At 35.9% G+C, this 26,110-nt stretch overlaps 3 protein-coding genes across 6 annotated transcripts; 1 reads left to right on the top strand and 2 right to left on the bottom strand.

Annotated features, from left to right (window-relative positions):
* Positions 1 to 1,501: 1,501 nt before the first annotated feature.
* On the bottom strand, positions 1,502 to 10,192 carry LOC113667824 (TM2 domain-containing protein 2). The gene is made up of 4 exons (XM_089197195.1): positions 10,038 to 10,192; positions 8,748 to 8,835; positions 6,846 to 6,964; positions 1,502 to 2,418 (listed from the first exon to the last, which is right to left on the bottom strand). Exons 1-4 carry the CDS (start codon positions 10,163 to 10,165, stop codon positions 2,205 to 2,207), a joined length of 549 nt encoding a protein of 182 aa, XP_089053321.1. The 5' UTR covers positions 10,166 to 10,192; the 3' UTR covers positions 1,502 to 2,204.
* Positions 10,164 to 16,451, top strand: LOC113667822 (syntaxin-18). 2 transcript variants are annotated; one of them, XM_027183680.2, is made up of 11 exons: positions 10,164 to 10,446; positions 11,342 to 11,409; positions 11,783 to 11,898; positions 12,505 to 12,582; positions 13,326 to 13,392; positions 13,982 to 14,082; positions 14,934 to 15,019; positions 15,173 to 15,231; positions 15,371 to 15,440; positions 15,584 to 15,664; positions 16,077 to 16,451. In XM_027183680.2, the coding sequence occupies exons 1-11, from the start codon at positions 10,306 to 10,308 to the stop codon at positions 16,167 to 16,169; spliced, it is 960 nt and encodes a 319-aa protein (XP_027039481.2). In that variant the 5' UTR covers positions 10,164 to 10,305; the 3' UTR covers positions 16,170 to 16,451. The 2 variants fall into 2 exon arrangements, with proteins under 2 accessions (XP_027039481.2, XP_027039480.2); XM_027183679.2 differs by having other exon boundaries at positions 14,931 to 15,019.
* Positions 16,452 to 16,762: 311 nt separating this feature from the next.
* On the bottom strand, positions 16,763 to 26,108 carry LOC113667816 (uncharacterized). 3 transcript variants are annotated; one of them, XM_089197193.1, is made up of 9 exons: positions 25,949 to 26,059; positions 25,786 to 25,889; positions 25,148 to 25,394; positions 24,546 to 24,667; positions 22,940 to 23,272; positions 22,622 to 22,792; positions 21,879 to 21,992; positions 21,365 to 21,476; positions 16,763 to 21,082 (listed from the first exon to the last, which is right to left on the bottom strand). In XM_089197193.1, exons 3-9 carry the CDS (start codon positions 25,368 to 25,370, stop codon positions 19,677 to 19,679), a joined length of 2,481 nt encoding a protein of 826 aa, XP_089053319.1. In that variant the 5' UTR covers positions 25,371 to 25,394; positions 25,786 to 25,889; positions 25,949 to 26,059; the 3' UTR covers positions 16,763 to 19,676. The 3 variants fall into 3 exon arrangements, with proteins under 3 accessions (XP_089053319.1, XP_027039473.2, XP_027039474.2); XM_027183672.2 differs by having other exon boundaries at positions 25,786 to 26,108; XM_027183673.2 differs by lacking the exon at positions 25,786 to 25,889 and having other exon boundaries at positions 25,949 to 26,063.
* Between the last annotated feature and the right edge of the window lie 2 nt (positions 26,109 to 26,110).

Genomic DNA, 26,110 nt, shown 5'->3' with positions numbered 1-26,110 from the left:
TAGGTGTAGTCTGTGTTGAGTAAGGTTCGTTTTCAGATAGTGCCACAGGTTGACAAACAGATTGACAAACAGATTGCACGCTAAGTAACGTCAGTGAGTATATTCCTCATAGTGCTATCAATACATTTCTTAACCCTTTAACTCCCATGAGTGACCAAGACAGAATTTCTCCTTACAATATCAATACAATATCAAGAAGACAAGTGATGAGAATAAAGAAAAATATCAATTAGGGGATTATAAGTTGATCCAATAACAAATTCTCCAAACTAACATCTCAAGAACTGTATGGCAGACAGTAAAAAGAATTACCAATGAGATCTTGGGATTTAAAGGGCTAAGGTGCTGAAGGAGGATTTGTTTAACAATCAAGTGCTCCTTCAGCTTTTGATAATTTCCTCCATTCTCGTGATCTTAATGTGCGATTCGGGTTTTTTTTTGTAAGGACAATCAATACCGACTGTATAACTATTGAAAATTTGGTAGCGATCTCTGAGGCAATCAATTTAAAGCACATTCCTATGTTTTCTTAGGAGGTTTACAACGCTGCCATCGAAGAAGATAAATAAAAAATGAATAAAGGGGGTAAGTTTCTAAAGAAACTGTGGTGCTGCGTCGGTGGGAGGGTATAGCAGGTAATTTAGTGTTAACAACTGAGTTGAAAACGTAAAATTGGTCACCGTAAAGGGTAAAAAAGCTGACGTTTCGAGCGTTAGCCCTTCGTCAGAGCGATTGGAGGAATTGTGGGTTGTGTGTGAGTTTATATGCAGAAAGTGAAGCTACGCTATTGGTGGGAATATGGTGACGAGAAAACAGGAATAAATTAATTGAATGAAAAGCGCTTGTTGATTCCGTGGGGATTAAGGGTGCCGATTTGGAAAATAAATTTTTGTTCTGGTGTTTTGCGGCTTTCCGAACTGCCTAGATGTAAGGAAAGGCCGCAAACTGCTCTACGCTGTTTAGAATGATTAGGGAGATTAAAGTATCTAGCCACTGGTTTGGATGCGTCCTTGTCATTTCTTTCCACGTCGCGAAGGTGTTCTCGGAATCGGTCACCTAGTCGTCTTCCTGTTTCGCCAATGTATAACTTATTGCAATAATTGCAAGTTATTTAGTAAATAACATTGGCGGAGGTACACGTTAAGTGATCAGCGATCTTAATGGATCTCTTGGGTCCCGATATTTTCTCTACGTTATGAATGAAAGAACAAGTTTTGCATCTTGAACGAGCGCATTTAAAAGTTCCAGATCGGTCATTGGTTTGAAATGAACTTCTGGCCAAAAAGTTGCCTATGTTTTTGTCACGTGTGAATGAAATAAGTGGGGGTTGCGAAAAATCTCAGTTTTGGAGTTCTTACCAACTGATACCATTTGATAGGGAAAGCGGGGAACGGGGGGGGGGGGAGGGGGGAAGGAGGAGAATGCTACCAACATCTGACTCTTGTGGTCTGATAGGTAGATACTTCAACTGACCACAAAATAATTGAACTGGTTCATACAGTTTACAAACGAAGCTGTACACATTTATTAATCTAGTCTAAAACTATCTATAGGGAGTTCTTCACGGGTCTTTTCTCAAGCTTCAGCAGAAACCTTGGATCAATAAACAGACGGAAGTGCTGTTCTTTGTCTGGCAATTTGGAGTTCTACTTTAATTTCACTATTTTTTATATACTTAAATAAAAACAAGTGTATGTTTTTCAACTGTCCTTCCAAGTATTCTTCGAATACGTTATAATTTTGCTGTCAAAGCAAACATGCCATGGAGATGCACATCTCATCATGTTTGCCTGTTCCATCTACAGTGCCTTTCCGGGCCTTCTTGTAGTGCAAGCACCTGCACATGTTAATGTAGCTTGCCTGTAGAGTGATATGTTTCTACTCCTGTCAAGTTTTGATACGACATTCAAGGTTGTGGACGATATCGTTCTCATTTGACTCTTAACAAACCTATCCACGGCTTGCCGAAATGTTTATAGCCAGCAACAGTCATTTTCAGGAATACTCTGGCAGGTATGGTCTCTCTTTAAAAACTAAATATACGCGCAGAATTGCCTCGGAACATCATCATGCCACAAGTCCGTGTAAAACGCACGTATTTGAATTATCTCGAACGAAGCATACAATGATGCTAAACCAGATTGGTATGCTTCCTGCAATCTGATTCCATACAGAAATCCTGTCCACATGTACATTTGTATCCTTCAATAGAATGGCACCCAATTGCTCTCATCTTCAGGTCTAAGGTTTCCTGTTATAAGCAGAATTACATCCACAATCCACCAGATTCCCAGCCCCCCGAGTGTAAGGAGTTTACCCACAGCTGTGCCAGTGTGTCCCAAACAGAAGCGGTCTACGCCAAGGAATCCCAAGAGAATAGAATACAAAAGAGTTGTCACAAAACGGTGACCTGAATATCTGTAAAATGAAAAAAGAAGGAAAGATGGAATCAATGAGTAATTGCATTACTGAATTTTCGAACTAAGAAATAAATGAATGACTAAATAAAAAGAGGGTATGAAAGGACACGTGAGTAAATTAATTTTGCATGGATAAATGAATGAATGAATGAAGTAATACGTGATTGAGAAAAGAATGAATTAATGAATAAATAGATCACAAAGGGAATAAAAGATGGAAAGATGGATCGATGACAGAGTGAATGAATATATATTTTAAAAAAAAATTGGAAGAAAAAAAAGCCTTATGCAAAAGAAGACGACCAGTCAATAAAAAACAACATACATCAGTAACATTCAATGCCAAACAATAACTTGAAATCTATTTCAGAGATCCAAAAAACTTTTTTACCAATTTTTTCAGAAATTAATGAGTGATCCTAGTCTATTTACCAAAATTATATGATGTAAATCAACAAACTAATATTCGTTAATTAACAATAAAACTAATCGGTATCACAATACTTAACATTAAAACCATCGCTACCATTGTCAGTATTTTACTGCAGCGAGGAATATCAAAATTCATAGTTCTCATCATATTTATTTTACAGTCTTTTAGTTTGCTCTTTATTACATGTAGCATCTTGCCAACGATATTTTAATGTAATTTCTTACGCACTTTTTCTTATCTTTCCTATTTGTTACGTGTAGTATCACGCGCACTGTTTGCTGTCTTTTCTATTTGTTACGTGTAGTATTACGCGCACTGTTTTTTCTCTTTTCTGTTTGTTATGAGTAGTATCACATGCACTGTTTTTTCTCTTTTCTGTTTGTTACGAGTAGTATCACGCGCACTGTTTTTTGTCTTTTCTATTTGTTACGTGTAGTATCACACGCACTTTTTGTTGTCTTTTCTATTTGTTACCTGTAGTATCAAGCGCACTGTTTGTTCGCTTTTCTATTTGTACCCTGTAGTATCCCGCGCTGCACTGTTTATTCTCTTTTCTATTTGTTACGTGTAGTATCACACACACTGTTTGTTCTCTTTTCTATAGGTTACGTGTAGTATCACACGCACTGTTTGTTCTCTTTTCTATTTGTTACGTGTAGTATCACGCACACTGTTTGTTCTCTTTTCTATTTGTTACGTGTAGTATCACGCACTGTTTGTTCTCTTTTCTATTTGTAACCTGTAGTATCCCGCGCACTGTTTGTTGTCTTTTCTATTTGTTACGTGTAGTATCACGCACACTGTTTGTTCTCTTTTCTATTTGTTACGTGTAGTATCTCGCGCACTGTTTGTTGTCTTTTCTATTTGTTACGTGTAGTATCTCGCGCACTGTTTTGTTCTCTTTTCTATTTGTTACGTGTAGTATCACGCACACTGTTTGTTGTCTTTTCTATTTGTTACCAGTAGTATCCCGCGCACTGTTTGTTGTCTTTTCTATTTGTAACCTGTAGTATCCCACGCACTGTTTGTTCTCTTTTCTATTTGGTTACGTGTAGTATCTCGCGCACTGTTTGTTCTCTTTTCTATTTGTTACGTGTAGTATCCCGCGCACTGTTTGTTCTCTTCTCTATTTGTAACCTGTAGTATCTCGCGCACTGTTTGTTCTCTTTTCTATTTGTAACCTGTAGCATCCCGCGCACTGTTTGTTGTCTTTTCTATTTGTAACCTGTAGTATCCCGCACACTGTTTGTTCTCTTTTCTATTTGTTACGTTTAGTATCCCGCGCACTGTTTGTTATCTTTTCTTTTTGTTACGTTTAGTATCCCGCGCACTGTTTGTTCTCTTTTCTATTTGTAACCTGTAGTATCCCACGCACTGTTTGTTCTCTTTTCTATTTGTTACCAGTAGTATCCCGCGCACTGTTTGTTCTCTTTTCTATTTGTTACCAGTAGTATTCCACGCACTGTTTGTTGTCTTTTCTATTTGTTACGTGTAGTATCCCGCGCACTGTTCGTTCTCTTTTCTATTTGTCACCTGTAGTATCCCGCGCACTGTTTGTTGTCTTTTCTATTTGTAACCTGTAGTATCCCGCACACTGTTTGTTCTCTTTTCTATTTGTTACGTTTAGTATCCCGCGCACTGTTTGTTATCTTTTCTTTTTGTTACGTTTAGTATCCCGCGCACTGTTTGTTCTCTTTTCTATTTGTAACCTGTAGTATCCCACGCACTGTTTGTTGTCTTTTCTATTTGTAACCTGTAGTATCCCGCGCACTGTTTGTTGTCTTTTCTATTTGTTACCAGTAGTATCTCGCGCACTGTTTGTTGTCTTTTCTATTTGTTAGCAGTAGTATCCCGCGCACTGTTTGTTGTCTTTTCTATTTGTTACGTGTAGTATCTCGCGCACTGTTTGTTGTCTTTTCTATTTGTTACGTGTTGTATCACGTGCACTGTTTGTTGTCTTTTCTATTTGTAACCTGTAGTATCACGCACACTGTTTGTTGTCTTTTCTATTTGTACCCTGTAGTATCCCGCGCACTGTTTGTTATCTTTTCTATTTGTAACCTGTAGTATCACGCACACTGTTTGTTGTCTTTTCTATTTGTAACCTGTAGTATCCCGCGCACTGTTTGTTATCTTTTCTATTTGTTACCAGTAGTATCCCGCGCACTGTTTGTTGTCTTTTCTATTTGTACCCTGTAGTATCCCGCGCACTGTTTGTTATCTTTTCTATTTGTTACCAGTAGTATCCCGCGCACTGTTTGTTGTCTTTTCTATTTGTAACCTGTAGTATCCCACGCACTGTTTGTTGTCTTTTCTATTTGGTTACGTGTAGTATCTCGCGCACTGTTTGTTCTCTTTTCTATTTGTTACGTGTAGTATCCCGCGCACTGTTTGTTCTCTTCTCTATTTGTAACCTGTAGTATCTCGCGCACTGTTTGTTCTCTTTTCTATTTGTAACCTGTAGCATCACGCGCACTGTTTCTTGCCTTTTCTATTTGTTACGTGTAGTATGACGCGCACTGTTTGTTATCTTTTTTATTTGTAACCAGTAGTATCACACGCACCGTTTGTTCTCTTTTCAATTTGTAACCAGTAGTATCACACGCACTGTTTGTTCTCTTTTCCATTTCTAACCTGTAGTATCACGCTCACTGTTTTTTGTTTTTTCTATTTGTTACGTTTAGTATCCCGCGCACTGTTTGTTCTCTTTTCTATTTGTTACCTGTAGTATCAGGCACACTGTTTTTTGTCTTTTCTATTTGTAACCTGTAGTATCACGCGCACTGTTTGTTCTTTTTTCTATTTGTAACCTGTAGTATCACGTGCACTGTTTGTTATCTATTTGTTATCTTTTCTATTTGTTACGTGTAGTATCACACGCAGTGTTTGTTCTCTTTTCTATTTGTTACGTGTAGTATCACACGCACCGTTTGTTCTCTTTTCTATTTGTAACCAGTAGTATCACACGCACTGTTTGTTCTCTTTTCCATTTCTAACCTGTAGTATCACGCTCACTGTTTTCTGTTTTTTCTATTTGTTACGTTTATTATCCCGCGCACGGTTTGTTCTCTTTTCTATTTATTACCTGTAGTATCAGGCACACTGTTTTTTGTCTTTTCTATTTGTTATCTGTAGTATCACGCGCACTGTTTGTTCTTTTTTCTATTTGTAACCTGTAGTATCACGTGCACTGTTTGTTATCTATTTGTTATCTTTTCTATTTGTTACGTGTAGTATCACACGCACTGTTTGTTCTCTTTTCTATTTGTTACGTGTAGTATCACGCGCACTGTTTGTTCTCTTTTTACTATTTGTTACGTGTAGTATCCCGCGCACTGTTTGTTCTCTTTTCTATTTGTTACCTGTTGTATCACGTGCACTGTTTGTTCTGTTTTCTCTTTGTTACCTGTAGATTCTCGCGCGCCGTTTGGTCGCTTTTCTTTTTGTTACATGTAGTATCCCGCGCACTGTTTTTTCTCTCTCTTTTTTTTTTATTTAGTTGTAGTGTCTCGCAGACTGTTTGTTCTGTGTTCTGTATGTTAATAGAATTACTTCATATACTGTTTGTACTGTATTCTAACTTTGTTTTTACGTGTAAAATCTTGTGGTTTGTTCGTTCTGTGTTTCATTTGTTACGAGAAGTATCTCACGCACTGTTTGTTTTGGAACCAAACTTTTAGGTTTTAAATCTTACGCGCTTTAAATCTCTGTGCTGGTTTCTATTTGTTACTTGCAGGATCTCGCGTACTGCTTGTCTTTTTTTTTTTTGTTACGTGTAATATCTCGGACTCTGTCTTCAGTGATCTATTTGTTACGTGTTAAAGCCTGGTTTGGAGGAGAAACAGTCCATAAGAAACAATGGATAATTAACTCTTACTAGCAATTTCAGGACGCTAAACAATAAATGATCACGATCTACACGTAAGTTGTAGAAAACTCAGTAACACCCCTGAAAGTTGTTCCATCTTGATAATAACTCAAAATTAACTTACTTGATACAGGGAAATTTTTCTAAGCTGAGAAATTTTCTTTCTCCAAAGCACTCAATTCCAGATAAAACTTCACACCATACCCTTGTGTGTTGAACGTCTTCATACTTTGAACCGCCAAACTATAAATAAATTATCACAAAGCAAAATGTTACACAAGCGATTGAAATGTGTATTTACTTTTATTAGTACACATTACATGTATTAAAAATACTGTTTTCTAAACATTTCCTGAGCTGCTGATAAGGAGAATTTAATTAACAATCCAGAGCTTCAGTAGTTGGTGATTATTTCCTTTATCCTTGTGACCTTAATGTGTGATTCAGGGGTAATGTTGAAAAGAGAAATTATATGTTAGTCACTCTTAAAGGTTGAAGGGTTAAGGTGCTAAACTCTTTCCTGGGTGGTTCAAGGTTTCAGCCTTCCACCCTGCTACTCATTAGATTTTTTATTGAGCTTTATTTAGCTCCAAGGGTTTTCTATGTAAAGAGGTTACTTAACCTATGTTTTGATTACAACAAACATAAATATTTTGTTTCATTCTCTGTCTTCTTGGTCCTGAAGGGTTCCACTGGGGAAATGGTTTATTAAAATCATTTCATCATTTTTTGCAAAGGAAGATGCAATGGCCTATCAGTCGATATACTTAACTCCAGAAAGGGAAGGCCACTGTCCAAGCCCTTGCTAGTCAGTCTGCTGTTTTAATTATTCTCTTTAATGAACCCTACACTGGGCCCCTCTCTGCACCCATGTTAAAATGGTTAACAACATATAGTCCCAGATTCTTAACAAAATCCCTGAGGTCACCTGTACTAGACTAGTCTCCTATCCAGGAGGAGAAGGCAAACTATTTGAGGCTTTATATCACAAAAACTGGGATATGATCCAGCAATAAAGAGTCACCAAGCTCACAAGAATTAATGTCTACACCCAAAACTTATGTGTATTTTCTTCATACTTCTCTCTCATACTGACAAGGAGAATTTGTTTAACAAAAAGAGCTTCTTTTGTTGACATTCACTTCCTTCATTCTTGTGACCTTAAAAGGAGTAGGTCACAACTCATGCTTTGCACATATAGAGTGTAGAAACTAGTGGCACCAATGGGCCATTGGTAGCCTTTGCTGATGAGTTTTACTCAATTTGTTTAATCTTAGGATGTACCCATTGTGAAAAGGTCTAAGATATGACTCACATTAAGGATACATACTGGGTGTTGTACTGGAGTGAACATTTTACTGTTACATTGATTGAACAGTTTTTATGTATCCAAATATTCATCTATTTATAGAGGCATGAATGAATGAAGGAGAATTTCAGATGTCTGATTGAGCAGGTTTTTCTCACATGAAGCAAAAGGAGTCAGAAGAACATATTTTAAGAACAAATTATGCTGAGAAGAAAGCATTTTTCCTTCGCAAATCTCTACTAATTCAAGAATACATTCAATTTGGCTGTGAGTTCCTACAAATAATTTTTTTCCCATCTGCCTCATTTTCCCCTTAAGCAATGTAAAAAGTCCATCAATTTTATGGAACATTGTGTTAAATTCTCCTAAATGTCAAACTAGAAGAACTCAGTGCTCAAGCTCACAGAGTGACCTTGCCCCTTTGAAGTTTCATTCAGGGTCAGATTTTGCAAGGAAAACTTAGGAGCTGATTAATCTTACAAATAGTGGAAAACCTTTTCACAGGGCTCTGATTTTTTAATGGTTGAGGGTGTGCTATGGAAGAATGAATGTCTGACTTCACAGGAACTAACTACTATTAGCTTTGCTTGTATCTTTAGCAGTTCAAATTTTCTTCAATTTCAATTGAATGGGTCATCATATTCATTGTGATCATAAAATAAAATTAAGTCATATTAAATGGAGGAAAAATGTTTTAAACACAACATGTGCACTTACTTTAGAACATCCATAGCCTGACTCCTCTTGTGCAGTTTTATTTGATGTAAAATCATGTGGTGGATCACATTCAAGAAAGTCTATAGGTCTGGAAGGAAAAAGTATTATGTATTAATTTATCACTGATAACAATAGCATTGTACTCATACTATAACATAAATAAGCAAAACAATCTAGTTCACCATAGAAAATCACACCCTCATCTCAATGATACATTCATTTCAACTACAAAAACACTGTCACTTCAAATGAACAGCATCACTCTGACTTCCACTTGCTGAGTTGACGCAAAAGAGTCAGCCACACAGCCTACCAACACAATGTTCCAAGTACAAAATGTTCTGTGATAGTCCTCCTTGGTCAAAACGCTCCTCGTGAATATATCAAGTTGCATAACGGTGACTGTACAACTAAACAATACTAAACAATACCAAAATATCATTTTGCATCTTACAGATAATCCTTCTTGCAACAATAACGGTAAAATTTCCGCACAGCCCCATACTATTGTAAAAAAAAACCTGTTTTCCTAATGGCAATGTATTGTTTTTGTCATTGTTTTCTCTATCCAAGAACTGAATGCATAATGTAGTATGGGGCTGTGCAGAAATTTTACCACCAGGGTAAAACAATAACACCACCTGGGTAATAATAAGATAAAATTTCCGCACAGCCCCATACTACATTATGCATTTTGAAATTTTATCACGATAACCACATGGATGATTAAACAGCCGGTATAATTTGATCAAATGCTATCACCGGAGAGACCTGGCGAATTTACTTTATTCCAGGCGAATTTTCTGACCAAATTTCCTGCTAGCCCAAGTTTAGGTAAAAATTTCCACACAGCCCCATGCTATTGTAAAACAAATCTGTTTTCCTAATGGCAATGTATTGTTTTTGTCATTGTTTTCTCGATCCAAGAACTGAATGCATAATAAAGTTTGGGGCTGTGCAGAAATTTTACCACCTGGGTAAAACAATAACACCACCTGGGTAATAATAAGATAAAATTTCCGCACAGCCCCATACTACATTATGCATTCAGTTCTTGGATAGAGAAAACAATGACAAAAACAATACAGTGCTATTAGGAAAACAGATTTGTTTTACAATAGTATGGGGCTGTGCGGAAATTTTACCCAGGTTTATCTTAAGCCAGCTTCGAACAACCGGCCCAGACCATTATAAGAATGAAAAAGAAATATGTGTAGCTACATGCAAGCTAGTTTACAAGCGGAAGTTCACCTTCAGGTAACTTAGTGTTCAATCGACAAAGTGACTTACAAGTAACTGCAGTTCACAAGCGGACCATTCGGGTTATACTTCTCGCCTTCATCTTCACCAATGGTTTTACTTACAAGAAAGGACACGACGAAGAATGCTGTAGCGAAGGGTCGTACTCTTTCCGCCATGTTTGTTTTGAGAGCGATATCCCAGCACCACCCGGGTGGTGCAAGGCTCTGAAGGAACAAAGGCGAGGCCACTAAGCAGACGCCTTGTCGATTTTCTAATTTGGAGATTTCTGTTGATCGTAGTGGAAAGTTTTGGAATTATGGACAGAACGGCCCTTTTCAAAGCCACTGTGAAAACTATACGGACCAGAAATAAAGCCCTTGGTGTCAAAGAGGCAACAAAGGACATTTTGGGCTCGAAAAGACACAAGGGTGAATTTGGAACGAAAGCGAAAGAAGTGGTAAGAGTACAACCCATCTATGTAACTGTTCTCTTTATGTACCATTTTCAGCATGAAACAGATCCTAATGAGCAAGGTTCAGTAAGGTGTGTTTTCATATTCAAGACTGATTTATTTTGACAGACAACATATTGTACAGACTTTCGTGGGAAGATTTCCGCACACCCCCAATACGTGATTTTGTATACAGTTCTTGCATGGATAAACAATGGCGAAAGAAAACAATAGTTTGCCTTGTAAGACTACAGCTTTGTTTTACAGTAGCATGGGGCTGTTCGGAAGTCTTGTAACTTGATGTTGGTTCATTGTTATAATTATCTTCACCTGTCAGTTGTCTAACTGGTTTTATTATATATTACATGTACTATAAAAAATCTGATTGTCAAGAATATTCAATCAATATACAATAGTGTGAGAAGATGACATGACAAATGCATTTTCTGCAGGAGATATTGCATTTATCATAATGAGTTCAAAGTTAACGTAGTTTCAAAGTCCTTCGAAGTGTTCTCAAACCCTTGCTGTTCTCAGAGTCAGATTAACTCAAAATGGCCAAATGCTTTTAAAAAATGTATAATAAAGCAATAAGTTTATTGTGCATGGTATAGGTTTTTGCATGATATCTTGAATTATCAAACCTTGTGTCTGTGTTATTTGCCTGAGCTTTGGCTCAGTGGCAGATAACTCAGACAATAGTTTTGAAAATTCACAATATCACACACTGCTTAATTTGATATTCCATATTACTCAAAAAGTGATGCCCAAGACTTGAAAAAACATGTTCACATCAGATCTTGCTTACCCTGCTTTTATTAAGTTTTTTTAGTTTTTATTCAGCAAAATGATACGATTGATAAGTGTTTATTTTAATTGGGGCTGCTTTCTTTCACAACAGCTTGTCAATATTAGTAAGCTGAGAGATTTCCTTCTAAAACACCAAAAGGATTATGTCAGTCCATTCAGGTAAACAGAGTTCCCACTCAAACTGCAATTAGTAATAGTTGGTGAATTATTTCATGATTATATTTATCTAAGTTGCTTATTCATGGTGTTCACCTCATTGAGGGGAAGCATTTTATTTCAAGAAGGGCAGTATTTGGGTTTTAAAAGAAGTTATGCACATTTGAGGGTTGCTTATTCAAAGTGGGTGCTTATTTGGGGGACAGTAGAAATTTGATGATTTATAATATGTTAATCATAAAAGCCAAATCTTGGGGGTTGATATTAAATATAATTATATTGATTTTCTTGATTTACTCAGTAGTAATTTTGCAGGAGATTTATAGAGTAATGCAAGTTCTAAGTCAATCAAATACTTTTATTTTTATTGGTACAGTCACCTGAGTTTAGAGTTGTCTAGTATGACAGATGAAGAGCGAGACCAAATAGACACAGATGCTGAAACTTACATGAGAACATGCTCAGTTGCTATACAAACCCTCAAAAATGAAGGTATTGATACAGCTTAGTGTAACCGTGGCAAACATCAAACTGAAAGTATGTAAAAACAGTGTCATTATTATCAACATTTCAGGAAAAATCGACGTGTAATTAGCACTAACATTCACTGTACAATTTACACTAGATATATTTGTCAGAGATGACTTTGTTTCATTAAAAATGATGTAGGGTTAAAATGATATCACACTTACGTTTGATTCTTTTGTAAGTTACCTTGCTCTAATTCTCTAGCAATTTTACCTGGAACGAAATAACTACATATTAAATTGGTTTAGATTTATTTTGACCTGAAATTTATATTAAACTGCTATGTGCATACAAATCACCATTAAATATATTTACAGTGTTCCTTGTCTAAATCCTCTCTGTCATATTCTGTACTACACATTCAAGCAATGTAAGTCTCAAACTTCAAATTGGCCAGGTGCTTAGCTATGTAATGTAAAATAATTTTGTAAATTTAACAAGTGTTTACAAAAAAGATGATGATGAGAAATTAATCAGATTGAATCTTAGTCCTTGAAATTTTAAAATATTGCAAAGCAAACTAGATTATAATTTTTTACCTGGACAATTCTTCTCAAATACTCTTTACAGCATTGCAGCAGAAAAGAAGTGAACAAGTTATGACTCACAGGGAAGTTGTACTGGAAATGCTAGGACAGTATTTAAAAGGTGCACTATATGCTAGATTATAAATGATCAATACCAACACAGTGTAGGATTATCCACTAATTCAATTAATTTCTATTGAAAGTGGAAGACACTATTCAAGTATTAGTTCTGCAGAAAAAAGGAACTGGTGAAGTGAGCTTTAATTGAGGCTGTTCCCCTAAAGTATTATGGTTCATACTTGCAACTAGATTTTTCTATAATAGCCCTCAATTTGAGGGGTAGTGAACACTAAAATTAGAGACTTTGGAAGACAACAAGCCTCTTGTTTGAAAATTCAAGTGAGACCAAATGACCCTAGTCATGCATATCCTAGCTAATACTGTTGCTTTACCTAGATCTTACCTAGATACAACAATTGATCTCACTAAATTGTTGGGTTAGAGTTGCAATACTCACTTTTGTGAATCAGTTTCTTCATTGCGATACTTTCAAATAACAGCAATCAAATAAAGCCATTTGTCACTCACAAAGATAACTCTAAGTCACTCTTGCTTGCCTCCTTGGGACCAATTATCAGAAAAACCCCCAGAGTTTGGAAACTTTGAAAGCAAAAAAAATACTTTGAGATTGAAAAGGGTGTGATCCAGAATGTTATTATATCTGGGGCTTGTCCATTTGGGATACATTTCTGTAGGTCCATTCTTTAGGACTTTTTTACTGTAGTTACTCTTTTTAATGTGGTGATATTTTTGAGGGGAATTGTCTGTCACATGTGGTAAAAACTCTCTAACTTCTTCTGTTAGTGGTTTGCAAGTTGTACAGTGAACAAAGAGCTATCCGTGTCAGGAGAGTAGTGGAAAAGAAACGAATGTAAGACCAATAACCATACTCTGACTTGTAGAGTCTTTAGAAAAATGGGCACTTCAGAGCCTCAGTTATGATAACTTAGAGATAAAAAGAATTTGTTTCAAATTAATCCATATTTATAAGTCTAGTAATGTGTAGGTTGAAGAATTACAAGGTACATGTAACAACTTGATTTAATTAATTTATTTTATTATAATTAGTATATATGCCACGCTTGTGGATAATGCTTTTTGTGTATGGTGATTGGCTGGTTCAAAAGTGATTAGCAAGTTAGTATTATTCACCTACAAGCAGCAGAAGACACAAAATTGAGGATCAACAATTTAATTTCAGACTTTCATTTGGTATTAATGGACAGAAATAAATTAATTTTTTGGTTTCTGTTTGTTATATTCTAAAATAGTTATTCACTTCCACTTTGATGAATAACTGTTAATTGCATGTGCAGTATGATGAATATGCACTTTTCAGATTTTTGCTTTTAATTTGTAGTTTGAGAATTAAAACCAGATATACACCACTTTTGTCTACAAACAAATTTGAACTTCATGTCACTATAAATTTTCTTTGATTTCTTTTTATTCAAAATAAGATCCAGACTGCAACCTGAACAAAAAAGATTGAAACAAGAGTCAAATGGACAGCTTGATTCTAAATCATCTGCTTCAGAAGTCAAAGATGATGTTTCAAAAGGTTGGTTATGGGAAAAATTTAATTTCAGTGAATAACTACAGTATGCATGCCTCTTAATAAATGTTACTTTTCTCTGGTTCATTACTATTTCAGCTGCAGTTTGTAAATATTGAAATAAAAATTAAGAAATAGAGATGAATTTATCTATTGGAAAAATGCATATGTACAATTGTCAGTAGAATTGAGGGATGGAATTGAAGTATTTTTGTGATATGAATGAAGTGTCATCTAATGAGAAACTTTTTATACATGATTATTATCAGTGAAGCTTTTTATCAGTGGAGGATGTGGTTCTTATGAATGACTGCACATGGTGTACTGAAAGACGGAAAGTTTCTGAAGGAAGGGTTCAGACAGGTTCATACAGGTCCTGGAAACCCTGGAAAGTCCTGGAATTTTATTTTGACATTTTCCAGGACTTTCAAATTAAAAAAAAGAAGAAAAAGACTACAGGTCCTGGAAAGTCTTGGAAATCTGCTTTACAATTGCAATAAAATTTTCAGAATTTACATTACAAGAAATGTATGTAGATGGTAAGGAGTATTGATTTCAAAATCTTGCAAATGAAAGGGTTTAAGGTGAAATTTAGAGCCCTGGAAAAATTGGTCTGAGTCCCAGAAAAGTCCTTGAAATTCTGAAAAAGGGTACAAACCCTGTGAAGTTGGGTGACAAACATCTCACTGTTCAATTATCAGAAAAGAGCAGCTCTCCTAAATGGCAGAAGGGATCCATTAATTTAGCATAAATTATATTAATAAAAATAATTGTTTTACACTGGAAATGTTCTTCTAGTGAATCTAAGATAATCAGTAATTTTTACATCGGGATTTGTTTTTCTGTGCTTCCAGCAGAATCCAAAAGTCCAACACAACCTCTAGATTTGGCTCCTCCTCCTCCAGGGGAGGATGAAGAATTGACAGCAGAGGAAGTCCAGATGGTATGAAAAGAACAACTGAATTTCATGTGATAATGTTACAAGTTGCCATGTGTGATAAGTAACTGACCACAGGCAAAGTTCCCAATTATTACTTTTAAAGCATCAAACTAATAATAATTGTTTCATAATGCTCTCTTTGTTTGTTTGTTTAAGTTTGAAATGGAAAACCAGAGGTTGTTTACAGAAATGAACAGTTTGGTGAACGAAGTGAGGTATGGTGATAAAAGTTCATTTAAATCAGTCTTAGGGTTACTGTGAAACTCACAGACTTGATTCTCTCAGCCATTGGGTATTCCTTGTACAACGTCTGCTTTTTATTTCTATCATTAAACTTGTATGTTTTTGTTATAGGCAAATTGAAGGAAAAGTAGTAGAAATATCTCAGCTCCAAGAAATTTTCTCTGAAAAGGTTTTACACCAGGTGAGAAAGCCATTTGAAACACTTATGTCACTAGATAGTTAAAGATTTCAGTCAGGCCCCAAACCTGATCATTAAGTTTGCAAGACTTTTTAGACTTGTTTTACTGAAAAGAATCCATCAATCAGTATCTTCTGTTTATACAGTCTGCACAGATTGACAGAATACATGAGACTGCTGCAGGAACAACAGAAAATGTCAAGGGAGGAAATGAACAGATAAGAGAGGTACAATGTAACATCATCATGGGAAGAGGTTTCAGTAAAAGCTGGTTACTGGCAGTCTACTGCCTCCTATGAGACCTCTTTCTGCCATCTGTTTAGACTGCAAGCAGGGTCAGGTGCATGGGTTTCATCTCACAGCCCCTTGTCCAGGCCAGTGACCTATCACACCACTGGCAGATGTTTATGGAAGAAGTTTTCAAAACCCCTGCATCTGACTATTAGAAATCGTAAGCAGAGATACCATTCTCACAGGTGAACTGCAATTAAAGAAATTTCAGGAAAAAATATTTGACAAGATTTAAACCCATGCCACTCCAGGTGCTCTTACCTACCATTGCTAATTTAAGATGTGCTCTGCACATAAACATTAATTTTAGTAGTACATTTGATGTAAGGAAACCCTTTTCATTTGCAGGCCATCAAGAATAATGCCAGCTTCAGAGTTTGGATACTTTTCTTTCTGGTTATGTGTTCATTGTCACTGCTGTTTCTCGACTGGTACAACTAAATGGGGAGAAGAACTTTGAAATAGTCAATTTAAGCAAATCTTAAACATGTAGAAAAAAATTGAATTTCATTATGCCCAGAGCTGTGATGAATAAATGAATAAAACATCACTTCTCCTTCAGCCAAAAACAGAAATTAAAGTAACTTTCAGTGCTAGAAGTTCAAAGAGCAATAATATTATAATAAAATGGAATTACATTTATATATGAACAGGTAGATTTAATGTTGCTTGTAAACCATAACTATTTCTGTTAGAGCACAATAAATGAATTTTTTATATATATTTGTCATGAAGTTTATGTTGGTGTCTCCTACTTTCATCTTATCTTGTATAGATAATTTGAGGGAAGTCTGTGTAAGATCAAAATCAAATGGTCATATGTAACAGACTCCTACATGATAATGGTTGGTTGGGCAGTTTCTAAAATAATGTCTTTTTGTGATACTAAATCTTTATTGGTATTGAACAATCAGCGCCTGGTGACAACTTCTGTATTTCATCATATGTGACAATTCTCTTTTACACCCCCTCTGTCAATAAGCACCTGCTTCCTCCCTCACTTTCTGACATAGTAGGAATACAAGGAAAACCTGTTTCTATTGCCACAATCACTTTATTTACAACTTTTTAAGCTTGAACTACAGTGACATCAGAATGGAATGGTTTCTTTCCTGTTCCAGTTATTTCTATTTCCATGTGCTTGCACAGTTCCTTTATGTGACATCTGTTCTTTTAATTTTTATCCTATTGCCACACTCTCTTGATAAACACCCCCCCCCCCCCCCAATTAAGTGCCCTCCTTCCAATAAGCACCCTTCCCTTTCACCTAAATTTAATCATTTAAATAAGTGCCTGGTACTTCTTTGAGAAAATATTTATTATAAACGTTTATTGTATTACTTGACATGTAGATTATTATTATCCCTAGCAGTAAATATTCATCATTAAAAAAATATGTTAGAAAGATCTATACTGTTTTATGAAATTAATTCTTCCTATATAAAAATCACAGGGGAATGCCACCCCAACAGATGTGGAGATAAATACATAATTATATATATTTACCAATGAGATTGCTGCTTAAAAGGAACACTGTGTACATTTTTAACATAAATGAAGTGGTCTATCCATCCCTTGGCTATGAATAGTAAATTCACACTGGCACTGTTTAAAAGTGCATGGTTTCAAATTTCAAAAAACTTGCTTTCCACATCAGGAGTAAGAATAACAGTGACAAAAAACAAGTGTCTTCTCTTTAAGATGGTCATACATAAATCAATATTTAATTTATATCTTAAACAAAAAATTTCATTCCACAAGTGTGCAGAGTAGAACTATTCCATTGAGCCAATATGCAGGCAACTATGTTCCATACCACATAGAGCTTTGAAACTTAAACCCATTAACCCTAAAATGGTTCAATAAAGGTTATCAAATTTAATTTTAGGTTACGAACATACATATCCTAATAAAACTTGAAGCACTGTGCTGTGCTAAAAGTGATGATTACTCTTTCTAATTGCATGTATTGTAGGTACTTTAAAAAAAAAGTTGAGATGTATTCAATCTATATTCACCTTAAAAAGTCAGGCATCATTTGCTACTGATCTAAACTATTTTACTGCACCATAAAATATTTTCCTTCGTAAATCAGTAAATTCTACCATTTGTTTCGTAAAATAAAGGTATGGTCAAACATTGAAATCAGTGTCTCCAATGGTGGAGCTGTCTTAGCCCTCTTAAGACCTATCTTAGCTGTCCAAATAAAGCCATTTTAATGGTGCACCATACAAACTCAAAAACTTCTATATCAATATTATGAATTACAATACTAAATTAGACTTAGTGGATTAAAACTGGAGAAAATCAGGCCTGCAAGATCAAAGTCATTGGAATTTGCAACTCAAAAGTTGATTTGAAATCTGAGAGAGTTATCCAGAACTGAATGACACATAAGAGCTACCGTTTCTGATAGTCCTTCTACAAATTTACATCAGAGAAGTTAATTTCGACCCCAGGCCTCCTTTTTAAGGTGTGGGCTAAAGATAAACCATGTGAAAACAACCAGATTGCCAAGGTTTTCCAAAAATAGTGTAAACTTGGCTAGGGGTGTGTTATTACCAAATTTCATTAGATAATCATAAAAGGGGGCTATTAATGACATCAGCTCCTTCCTTAGTGCTTTATCAGAAGAAGGGGAAGAGAAAAAAATCAATCCACTCAAGTAAGTACACCTGATTGACATGCAGTTGACAAAAGTGTCTAATTTGAGATATCAAAAATACAAGTTCAAATTTGGCATAACTGGACACTTGCATAAGTATCAGCTGACAAATATAGCCAGGATAATCCAATCTAAATTATTAGACATATATGAAAACTTAATAATAAAGATCGTCATATTTTCAGCATAAAGTGAATACAGATGTATCCATCACAAAATGTGACAGCTATCATTACATCAAAGAAAACTAGGGCACTATAACTCCTGAAAAAAAAAACAAATACCAGACCCTGTAGTACAAGATGAAACTTAACCCTTTAATCCCTTTGAGTGACCAGCATGTTATTCCTCCTTACAGTAATACTGCTGAATCATTCATTACAATCATGAGAATGACATAAATGATTGCCAACCTAACAAAAGTTTTGATTGTTAAACAAATTCTCCTCTATTCCTTCTCAAAGGAATTGAATAAAGAAGTGTTCAGAGAATAATTTATGGATACATTACTGATGTTAGGGTGGAAAGGGTTAAAGAATAACCATTCCGCAAAGTTTTAGGGATTTATGAAAATAGTTTGGATCTGAGAGTATTAAGAAAGAAACTTCCTAATACATGTCACATTACTCTGCATGTACATGAACATTTAGTAATGTCTTAAATTACATGTTTCCTACTGTCTGTAACTCTGGAGTTTCTATTTATATAACATTACCACTAACATCAAGAGGTAAGCTAATAGTGTTTACAATCATTGAAAATACTAATGAATCTGATTTAAATTGTTTCCATGAAACAAAAGACATCTCTGTCACATTAAAAAGACAAATCACGATGCATGGTCATGATTATCCTAGGGTTAGGAACAGATGCAAAATTAGTAATAAATAATCATAAGCAATGATTGCTGTCATAATTTATTCACTATTATAATGATGTAGAAAAAACCTTCACCTCTTAATAGTAATTACTTTCAAAGACAAGTTATGAAAATAAGCACTTACCCATCAAATAATTAACAACAAAATATATATTTACTGGAAGGGAGAATTAGAAATCAGATAAGGAGAGTAAATACTTGGTTAGTATCAATTGATTATTCAAAGTACTTAAAAATGTAGGGGTGCATGGAAAAAAGCCTTGTGTGACTTCTGATAGAATGTCACATTCTCCTTTCAAATTCTCTCCTACCGTGTATTTCTTTGAAAACAAAGGGAGAAGTTAATGTGTACCAAAGTTATCTCGACCTTTTTCATTTCCTCATATCCCCTCAAAAGCAATCTTTAGAATTCATTACAAAGATCATTTAAAACCCTTTGGGCCATCTGAAATTCAACCAGGGCCCAGCCATGACATCCTGATGACAAAAAGGGTGCCATTAGGTTCTCTGTGAATACCAGTTGGGGCCACATGGCAGCAACCTCCCAAGGTTCCATTTGGAGCATCATCAGGACCAGCAGAGGCAAAAGATCCTCTGCATTTACAGCTGCAGTGAAGGTATCTTGTCCACTCTGCATCCGCAGCTCTTGAACAGCATTTGTTATTTTACGGAGGGATGATGTCAGGCATTTCAGTTTGTTTAAAGGACTTGTGACCTTGAAAATGTCTTTGATATTTTGAAGTGCAGGACCAAAGTGGTCCTCAAAAGTTTCTCCAGAAACTGAGCTGTCCTTTCTGCTTAGATTACTTTCACTTTTAGAAAGTGTCCTGTTTAAACAAGGCTTCATCTCCAGGCTTCCATCAACACTGTCATAACTTTGTTCACACTTAGCTGTCTTCCATAAATCAATGATTTGAACCATTGTGGGCGCACTACAACTTAAAGCACCCTCAAAAGAATTCCTTGACTTGGGAGGCCCTGTGTTGGGCTGGTCAAGAGGTTTTTCAACATCATCTACGGCCACGGTTTTTGAGCGATGACGAATAGCACTGATGAACAAGCTTCTGAATGATTCCATGTCTTCTATGTGCCTGCCATTTTGAGTGTCTGTAGTGTTGTCTACTAAGTCGTCTAATTCATCAATCATGTCATAAGAACCACTCAAACCATGGTCTGCCTGGTCTAATAATGTGCCATTCATATATGCTTCTGTAAATGGATGATAATGTCCCGAGTTTGTACTTGCCTGGAGTGATCGTTGCTCAAATAGCTCCAACCACCACTCATCTTTCATTGGCAAATTCAAAAACTTTATTGGGAGGCATCTGAGCCTTTGTACATCCCCTTGCAGCTTGTCCACATGTTCATGATGAGCCAGTTCATAGACGCAAGCCAAAAAGTGGTGCTCTTTCTCATAAAAACACTGCTCGTAGCAAAGCCTTATTTTGTTTTTAAAATGCACATCCTTGTTGTTAAAGATGTCAGACAAGAATTCTGTTGCAGTTTCCAACCCTTTCAAAATTTCAGATTGTAACATTTGGAGTTTGAGCCTATGATTATCTGTCATGAAATCTTCCATGCCATATGATTCATACTGAATTGCACAGGCCTTGCCAAAGGGTGAACATGAAGGGGTAAATTCTTCAGAGCTGCTGAATCTTCCAGAGGTAAGCAGCTCTTCACAGAGTGATTGGATCCTTTGGCAAAACTTTTGGAAATGGTTGCCAACTGGATGCTCTTCATTGTTCACCAGAGTAGCAATTCTTTCACCCAGTCTTTGCCATTCTGGCTTCCAAACTCCTTCAAGGACTACCAATGTCACATGAAAAAAAATGAGAGCAATTAATCAATGTACTACACAGTTCTGTATGTGACAGCCCCCCTTTCCTTGGTTAATTGCTATATTTGGATTACATTTTTCATTTAGTAAACATAGGATGATTCACAGAGCTTTTATACAAATGGTTTGGTTCCATACATGTACATGTTGACATAACTTATGTCTGTAAGAGTGCAGTGTTCATTATAGCGTGGTGTATGATGTTTAAACCTGTTGTCAGCAGAGTACGCTACAAAGCTTCCATATCTTACCATCTGTCGCTCGAGATCCTAAAGCATTTGCATCATTTGCATCAGTGTAGCCTTTGTCAATCAGCTCTTTCATGGCAGAATCCAACATTTCTCTTACACTCAAAGCACAATTCTTTGGAAACAAAGTGGAAAAACAAACAAAGTCAAACATCAGGATTGTTCATCATCAAAAGACTGGGACAAATTTTCTTCCTTGTCGACTAACAGTCTAAGAAAGGGAAACTACATCACAATGGAAAATCACTTTCTATTATGTGAGTCTACTAACAAAGAACATTTGTCAAGATTTGATTGACATAAGGAGTTTTTCATTTCACCGAAGGTAGGGGATTTTTGCACTGCTATATTTTACATAATTTTTTTCCTGTCTACCTATGAGATCTCACTTTAGAGGATTGTCCCAAACATATGTGGGACACAGGTGGTCTGTGATGACCCTGTTTACTGTTTTATAATTCCACAACAGCTCAGTGCATAGGGAATGCTTCCCAATGCCACTGTTAAAGCCATTTACCTTCTGTTCTAGAAGTCTGTTGCGGCTTTGTTTGAGACTAGTGAGTGTCTCCCTTTGTTCCAAGTACTGCTTTAGTAAGTGATGTCCAGCAACAACTCCTCCACCAGTTTCAGCCTGTAATTAAATTAAAGTTCCTTAAATGGTAATTCAATCAATAAAAACTACACTAAGTCATTAGACTGTATTTAATTTGGAATTTTTGATTAAATAGACAGAATATCACTAGATTGCTGTTATCACATTTAGAGCAATTTGTAAATACTACTGTTGAAAGTAAGTTAAAAGTGAACTCTTGGACTGTAATTACAAGCAGGTAAGATACAAAATTCTTGTTTTTTATGAAACTGTTTTGCTTTATAATGATTTTGTGTAACAAAGAGTACATTTGCCTGTTAAGGGTCTTCAGAGTTATCCCTAGTGCAGGAGTAAAAATCTGAGAATTTGGTTAAGACTATCCACTTAAAATAGAATCTGCTTGATACCGCTTTCATTGAATGCAGGAAGCCACTAAAATAAGCAGGGTTATGACAAAATAATTTCAAGTCTAAGAAGTAATTATTACTAAGTCCCGAGAATTACTAGGTACAGAGTACTATTGACTATGTTAATACTAAGAGCTGAGTTCCTAATTAAATAATTGTAATTTGCATCAGATGACAAGTTACATGTAGACCAAAATTGGAGAGTTACAGTATACAGCTCATCATAATTATTAGGAGAAAAAATGAGCTCACAAAGTATACCTGACGAGAAGCGGCAACAATGAGTTCTCTTGTCAATAGCAGGGCTTCAAGCTTTTCTTGTTCTCCATTTCTCTGTTCTCTAGCTGCCTTAAGCTGTTCAGTAGATGCTGCACAGGGTTTCTGTGCTATCACAGTTTTAGCATGTTGCACTTGATCTTGAGCCTTGTCAATCTGCAAAACACATGGAGGTTCAGATTCAAAATAAAACACCTGGTACTACTTTTTTGGGGGCCCATGCTCCCAACATCTTTCTTCTGGAATCTCAGTAGTTAGAAATAATTTAAAGGTTGAGTAATTAAAACCACACAATTACCATACCTGTTTCCGTAGTCTTGGTTCTTCTTTACCAATGTCCTCAAGGAGTACTTCAAGAAACCCTTTAGAGCACCAGCCCCGGTGAATAAATTTCTCCAGGTCAGGTAGAAACTGAGTGCGTAAATCTTCCATGTGTAGCTCACAAGCATCAATGGTTTTACATTCATCAATGACCTTCCTATCTAGTTCCTGGATGCTTTGAGCCTGCTTTTCTCTGGCATTCATTACTTTGTCTAAGTCATCCTTGTGTAAGGTTATCTTAGGTAGGATGTAGCAGTGAAGCATGCGTAAAAGGCATTGTTCATAATCTTCATCTGAGGGCTGTGAGACTCCATTCTGGAATAAAATCAATAACAGACCTAAAAATTAATATTCTGATAAATACTGAATTACTATTACTAAGTAAACATGTGTGTTAGCTTTGAATATAAATTTTTCAAAAAATAAACAATATATCAAGATTTTGTATATCAATATTTGATACACCAGTAGGTACAAATCATCTTTAGGTATAGTTGTTTATTTTGCAATTCAAATCATCCCTTGGTTTTGACTTAATTTACATAACTACAAAGTTAACTTTTGTTTCCTTTCTTGTAAGTTTATTAACATAATCATAGACAAAAGAGAGCAAATTAAAATTTACTTCAGTTAGGTCAATAATAGAAGTCTTTTCCTAAAAAAAAAATGCTAGCTTACTTAATAAACAGAATAATTCTCAAAACAACATATCAACAAACTCACTCCAAAACACACCAGCCATCCTATAGATTAACAAGAAACCACAAACTATCAATGATAATCTCTGTTATCATTTAGAAAAGAACATTTGAAACCAAACAAAACTATGAACCACCACAAAAATATTGTTAACTTTTTCAAGACAATTTTTTTCCAAAACTTAAGTTTAGAACTTGAAAAAAAAAAAAAAAAAAAAAAAAAGGGAGTGACAAGCAAAGAAAACTGAACTGAAGAAAAAAATTTCCTTGCGAGGTGTTACTGTTATGATCTTTCATCCATTCTTCTCAAGTGTCTTTTAAAATTGAAGAAAAAAGGTGCTTGGTGGGAATAAGACTGCTATAGCCAATTTATAGCCTAAACAATAATGGCCAAACAAATGGAATTGAATGCAATTTAACGGAGTTAAAAAGAAAGAGCATCAGTGTTCCCTAAAGTAGTCCAAGATTTTTGCATATGCAAATTCATCAGAATTCTTTGTGCTCTTCATTTGAGACATTCTTGCATGTGCTTTGTAATTGCAGTGTTGTTTGGGGTGGCAGCTCATCGTCCAAGCAGCTTCACCCATCACTTCCCTCTCTGTTTCCACCGTTTATTCAGTGTGACAGGTGCCTGTTTCTCTTTCCTACATGGGGGCTCATGATATGGCTGGGTTACCAGGGTTTGCCAGCCATGGGAGCAGTCTCCATTTACTGTAGGAGCTGGCTGCCAATAGTGGAAGCACCTGGATGTCTCAGGAACCCAACCTCCACTTAACAATGCAGTTGTTAATATAGAAAAATTGGAAGTAAGATAACATCAAATGCCATTTCCATAAAAATTTTTAACCAAGATTTGCATGAAGTTGCAATATTTCATGACAAATACGTACCTCTTCATGACCAGCTGGGCAAATAACTTTTGCAGCCAAGTGGAAGAGTTCGTCTATGTCTGCATCATAATCATAACACTCTCCTTCCATGTAACATGTCCTTTGACTAGGCAAGTCTGCATCTAAACAAAAAGAAATAGAATAATGCCAAAAGTTTTTTTGTTTAGTCTCAAAATCAGTCATACATTCACTGAAGGTGGTGGTGATTAATGCAGATTTTTAAAAGAATTGTTTGTGCAAATTTTGGGTTATTTTGACTTCTAAGTCTTGAATAGCATTATTATTTCCATAGTAAGTGATAGCTGTGGATTGATATGACTGGTGAAGAAGGCTGGGAAAGACAGAGTGACCAAACAAACAGTTTATCAGGCAGGAAATTGTTTAATAGCTGCTCACTACTTCAAGCCCTGAATGATGACTGATCATGGACAGATATGCTATGAGAAAGGAATTAAAGATCATTAGAATTGCGTGAGACATACTACAGAATACACATGTATGAACGAATCAAACTTCTTAACTCCCAAACTCAAAACATTTAGTGAAATGGCCAGCTACTGGCTCTTATTGACAGCATGCTTAAAAAAGAAAAGACCACCAACCTTCAGGGTGACTTCCAGTTGACCAGCTGACTATCCTTCTTCCACAGTCAACAGATACTGACTCTAGTAAAAGAACCTTGAACCAAATTGCTGGCTCCAGTCTCGACACATCTGCACACGATTTCTTCATGGCTCCATTGCCAATACAGGGACTAAAACCCTCTTGAAGATGAACATTGGTAACCCAACGCCTTTGATTTCCATCTTTAAGATATACGTGCATTCTCGTTATGGACTTCGTGAGGGCCTGTAAGAGGGAAATGTTGTTGATCAATTAGTTAAAGTCTTTAATTTTCAAAAGGTTCCTGTTCCAATATCAAACCCTTGATTTGCAAGTCTTCAAGAGATCTTTAAAATTATAGTTTAAACGGGATTCGAGACAACAGTTTGCATCCATCATAACGAAGGAAGCAATTGTGAAAGAGTGTACTGTAAACATCAAATAAACTTCATTATACCCGCATTATGAAATTGTGAAATTATGAAATTTTGTTCCTCCCGTTCTTCAACACGTCAATTAAACTTGCAGCACTGGCAATAAATCAGTAATTAGGAATATTATTCCCACTTTAGTTTCCTTCCAAAGCACTGTATTATCTGGGTGCAGCTTTTTTCATTTCGTTTCAAAGCGACCTCACCTATTTTGGCAACTTCCAAATTTTGCTGTATATCCGATGTGATTCTTGATGTTCAGCAGCTTTCTGCATATTTGGTAGTCCAAATAATTGATCTCCAAGTTCCACTAATGGGTATCCGGAATATCATCAGTATATTTCCATAATACAGCGGAAGTAGACGTACCTTAACGGCCAAAAATAGGGATCCAAACCTCAAACGTAAATGGTTTTACTTTCAATGTTTTAACGTTCACTATCTCAACCCTAGCGGAAGTTCTAAAACGCAGGACAAGGCAAACAACATTTCCGCAGCAAAGAGTTATGGGATAGAGTGACCTCATTACAA

Source organism: Pocillopora damicornis, chromosome 2 (assembly GCF_964200805.1).
Source record: "Pocillopora damicornis chromosome 2, jaPocDami1.2, whole genome shotgun sequence".
Lineage (NCBI taxonomy): Eukaryota > Metazoa > Cnidaria > Anthozoa > Scleractinia > Pocilloporidae > Pocillopora > Pocillopora damicornis.
Note: the sequence above shows the minus strand (reverse complement) of the source record. Positions and strands in the feature narration are given on the sequence as shown.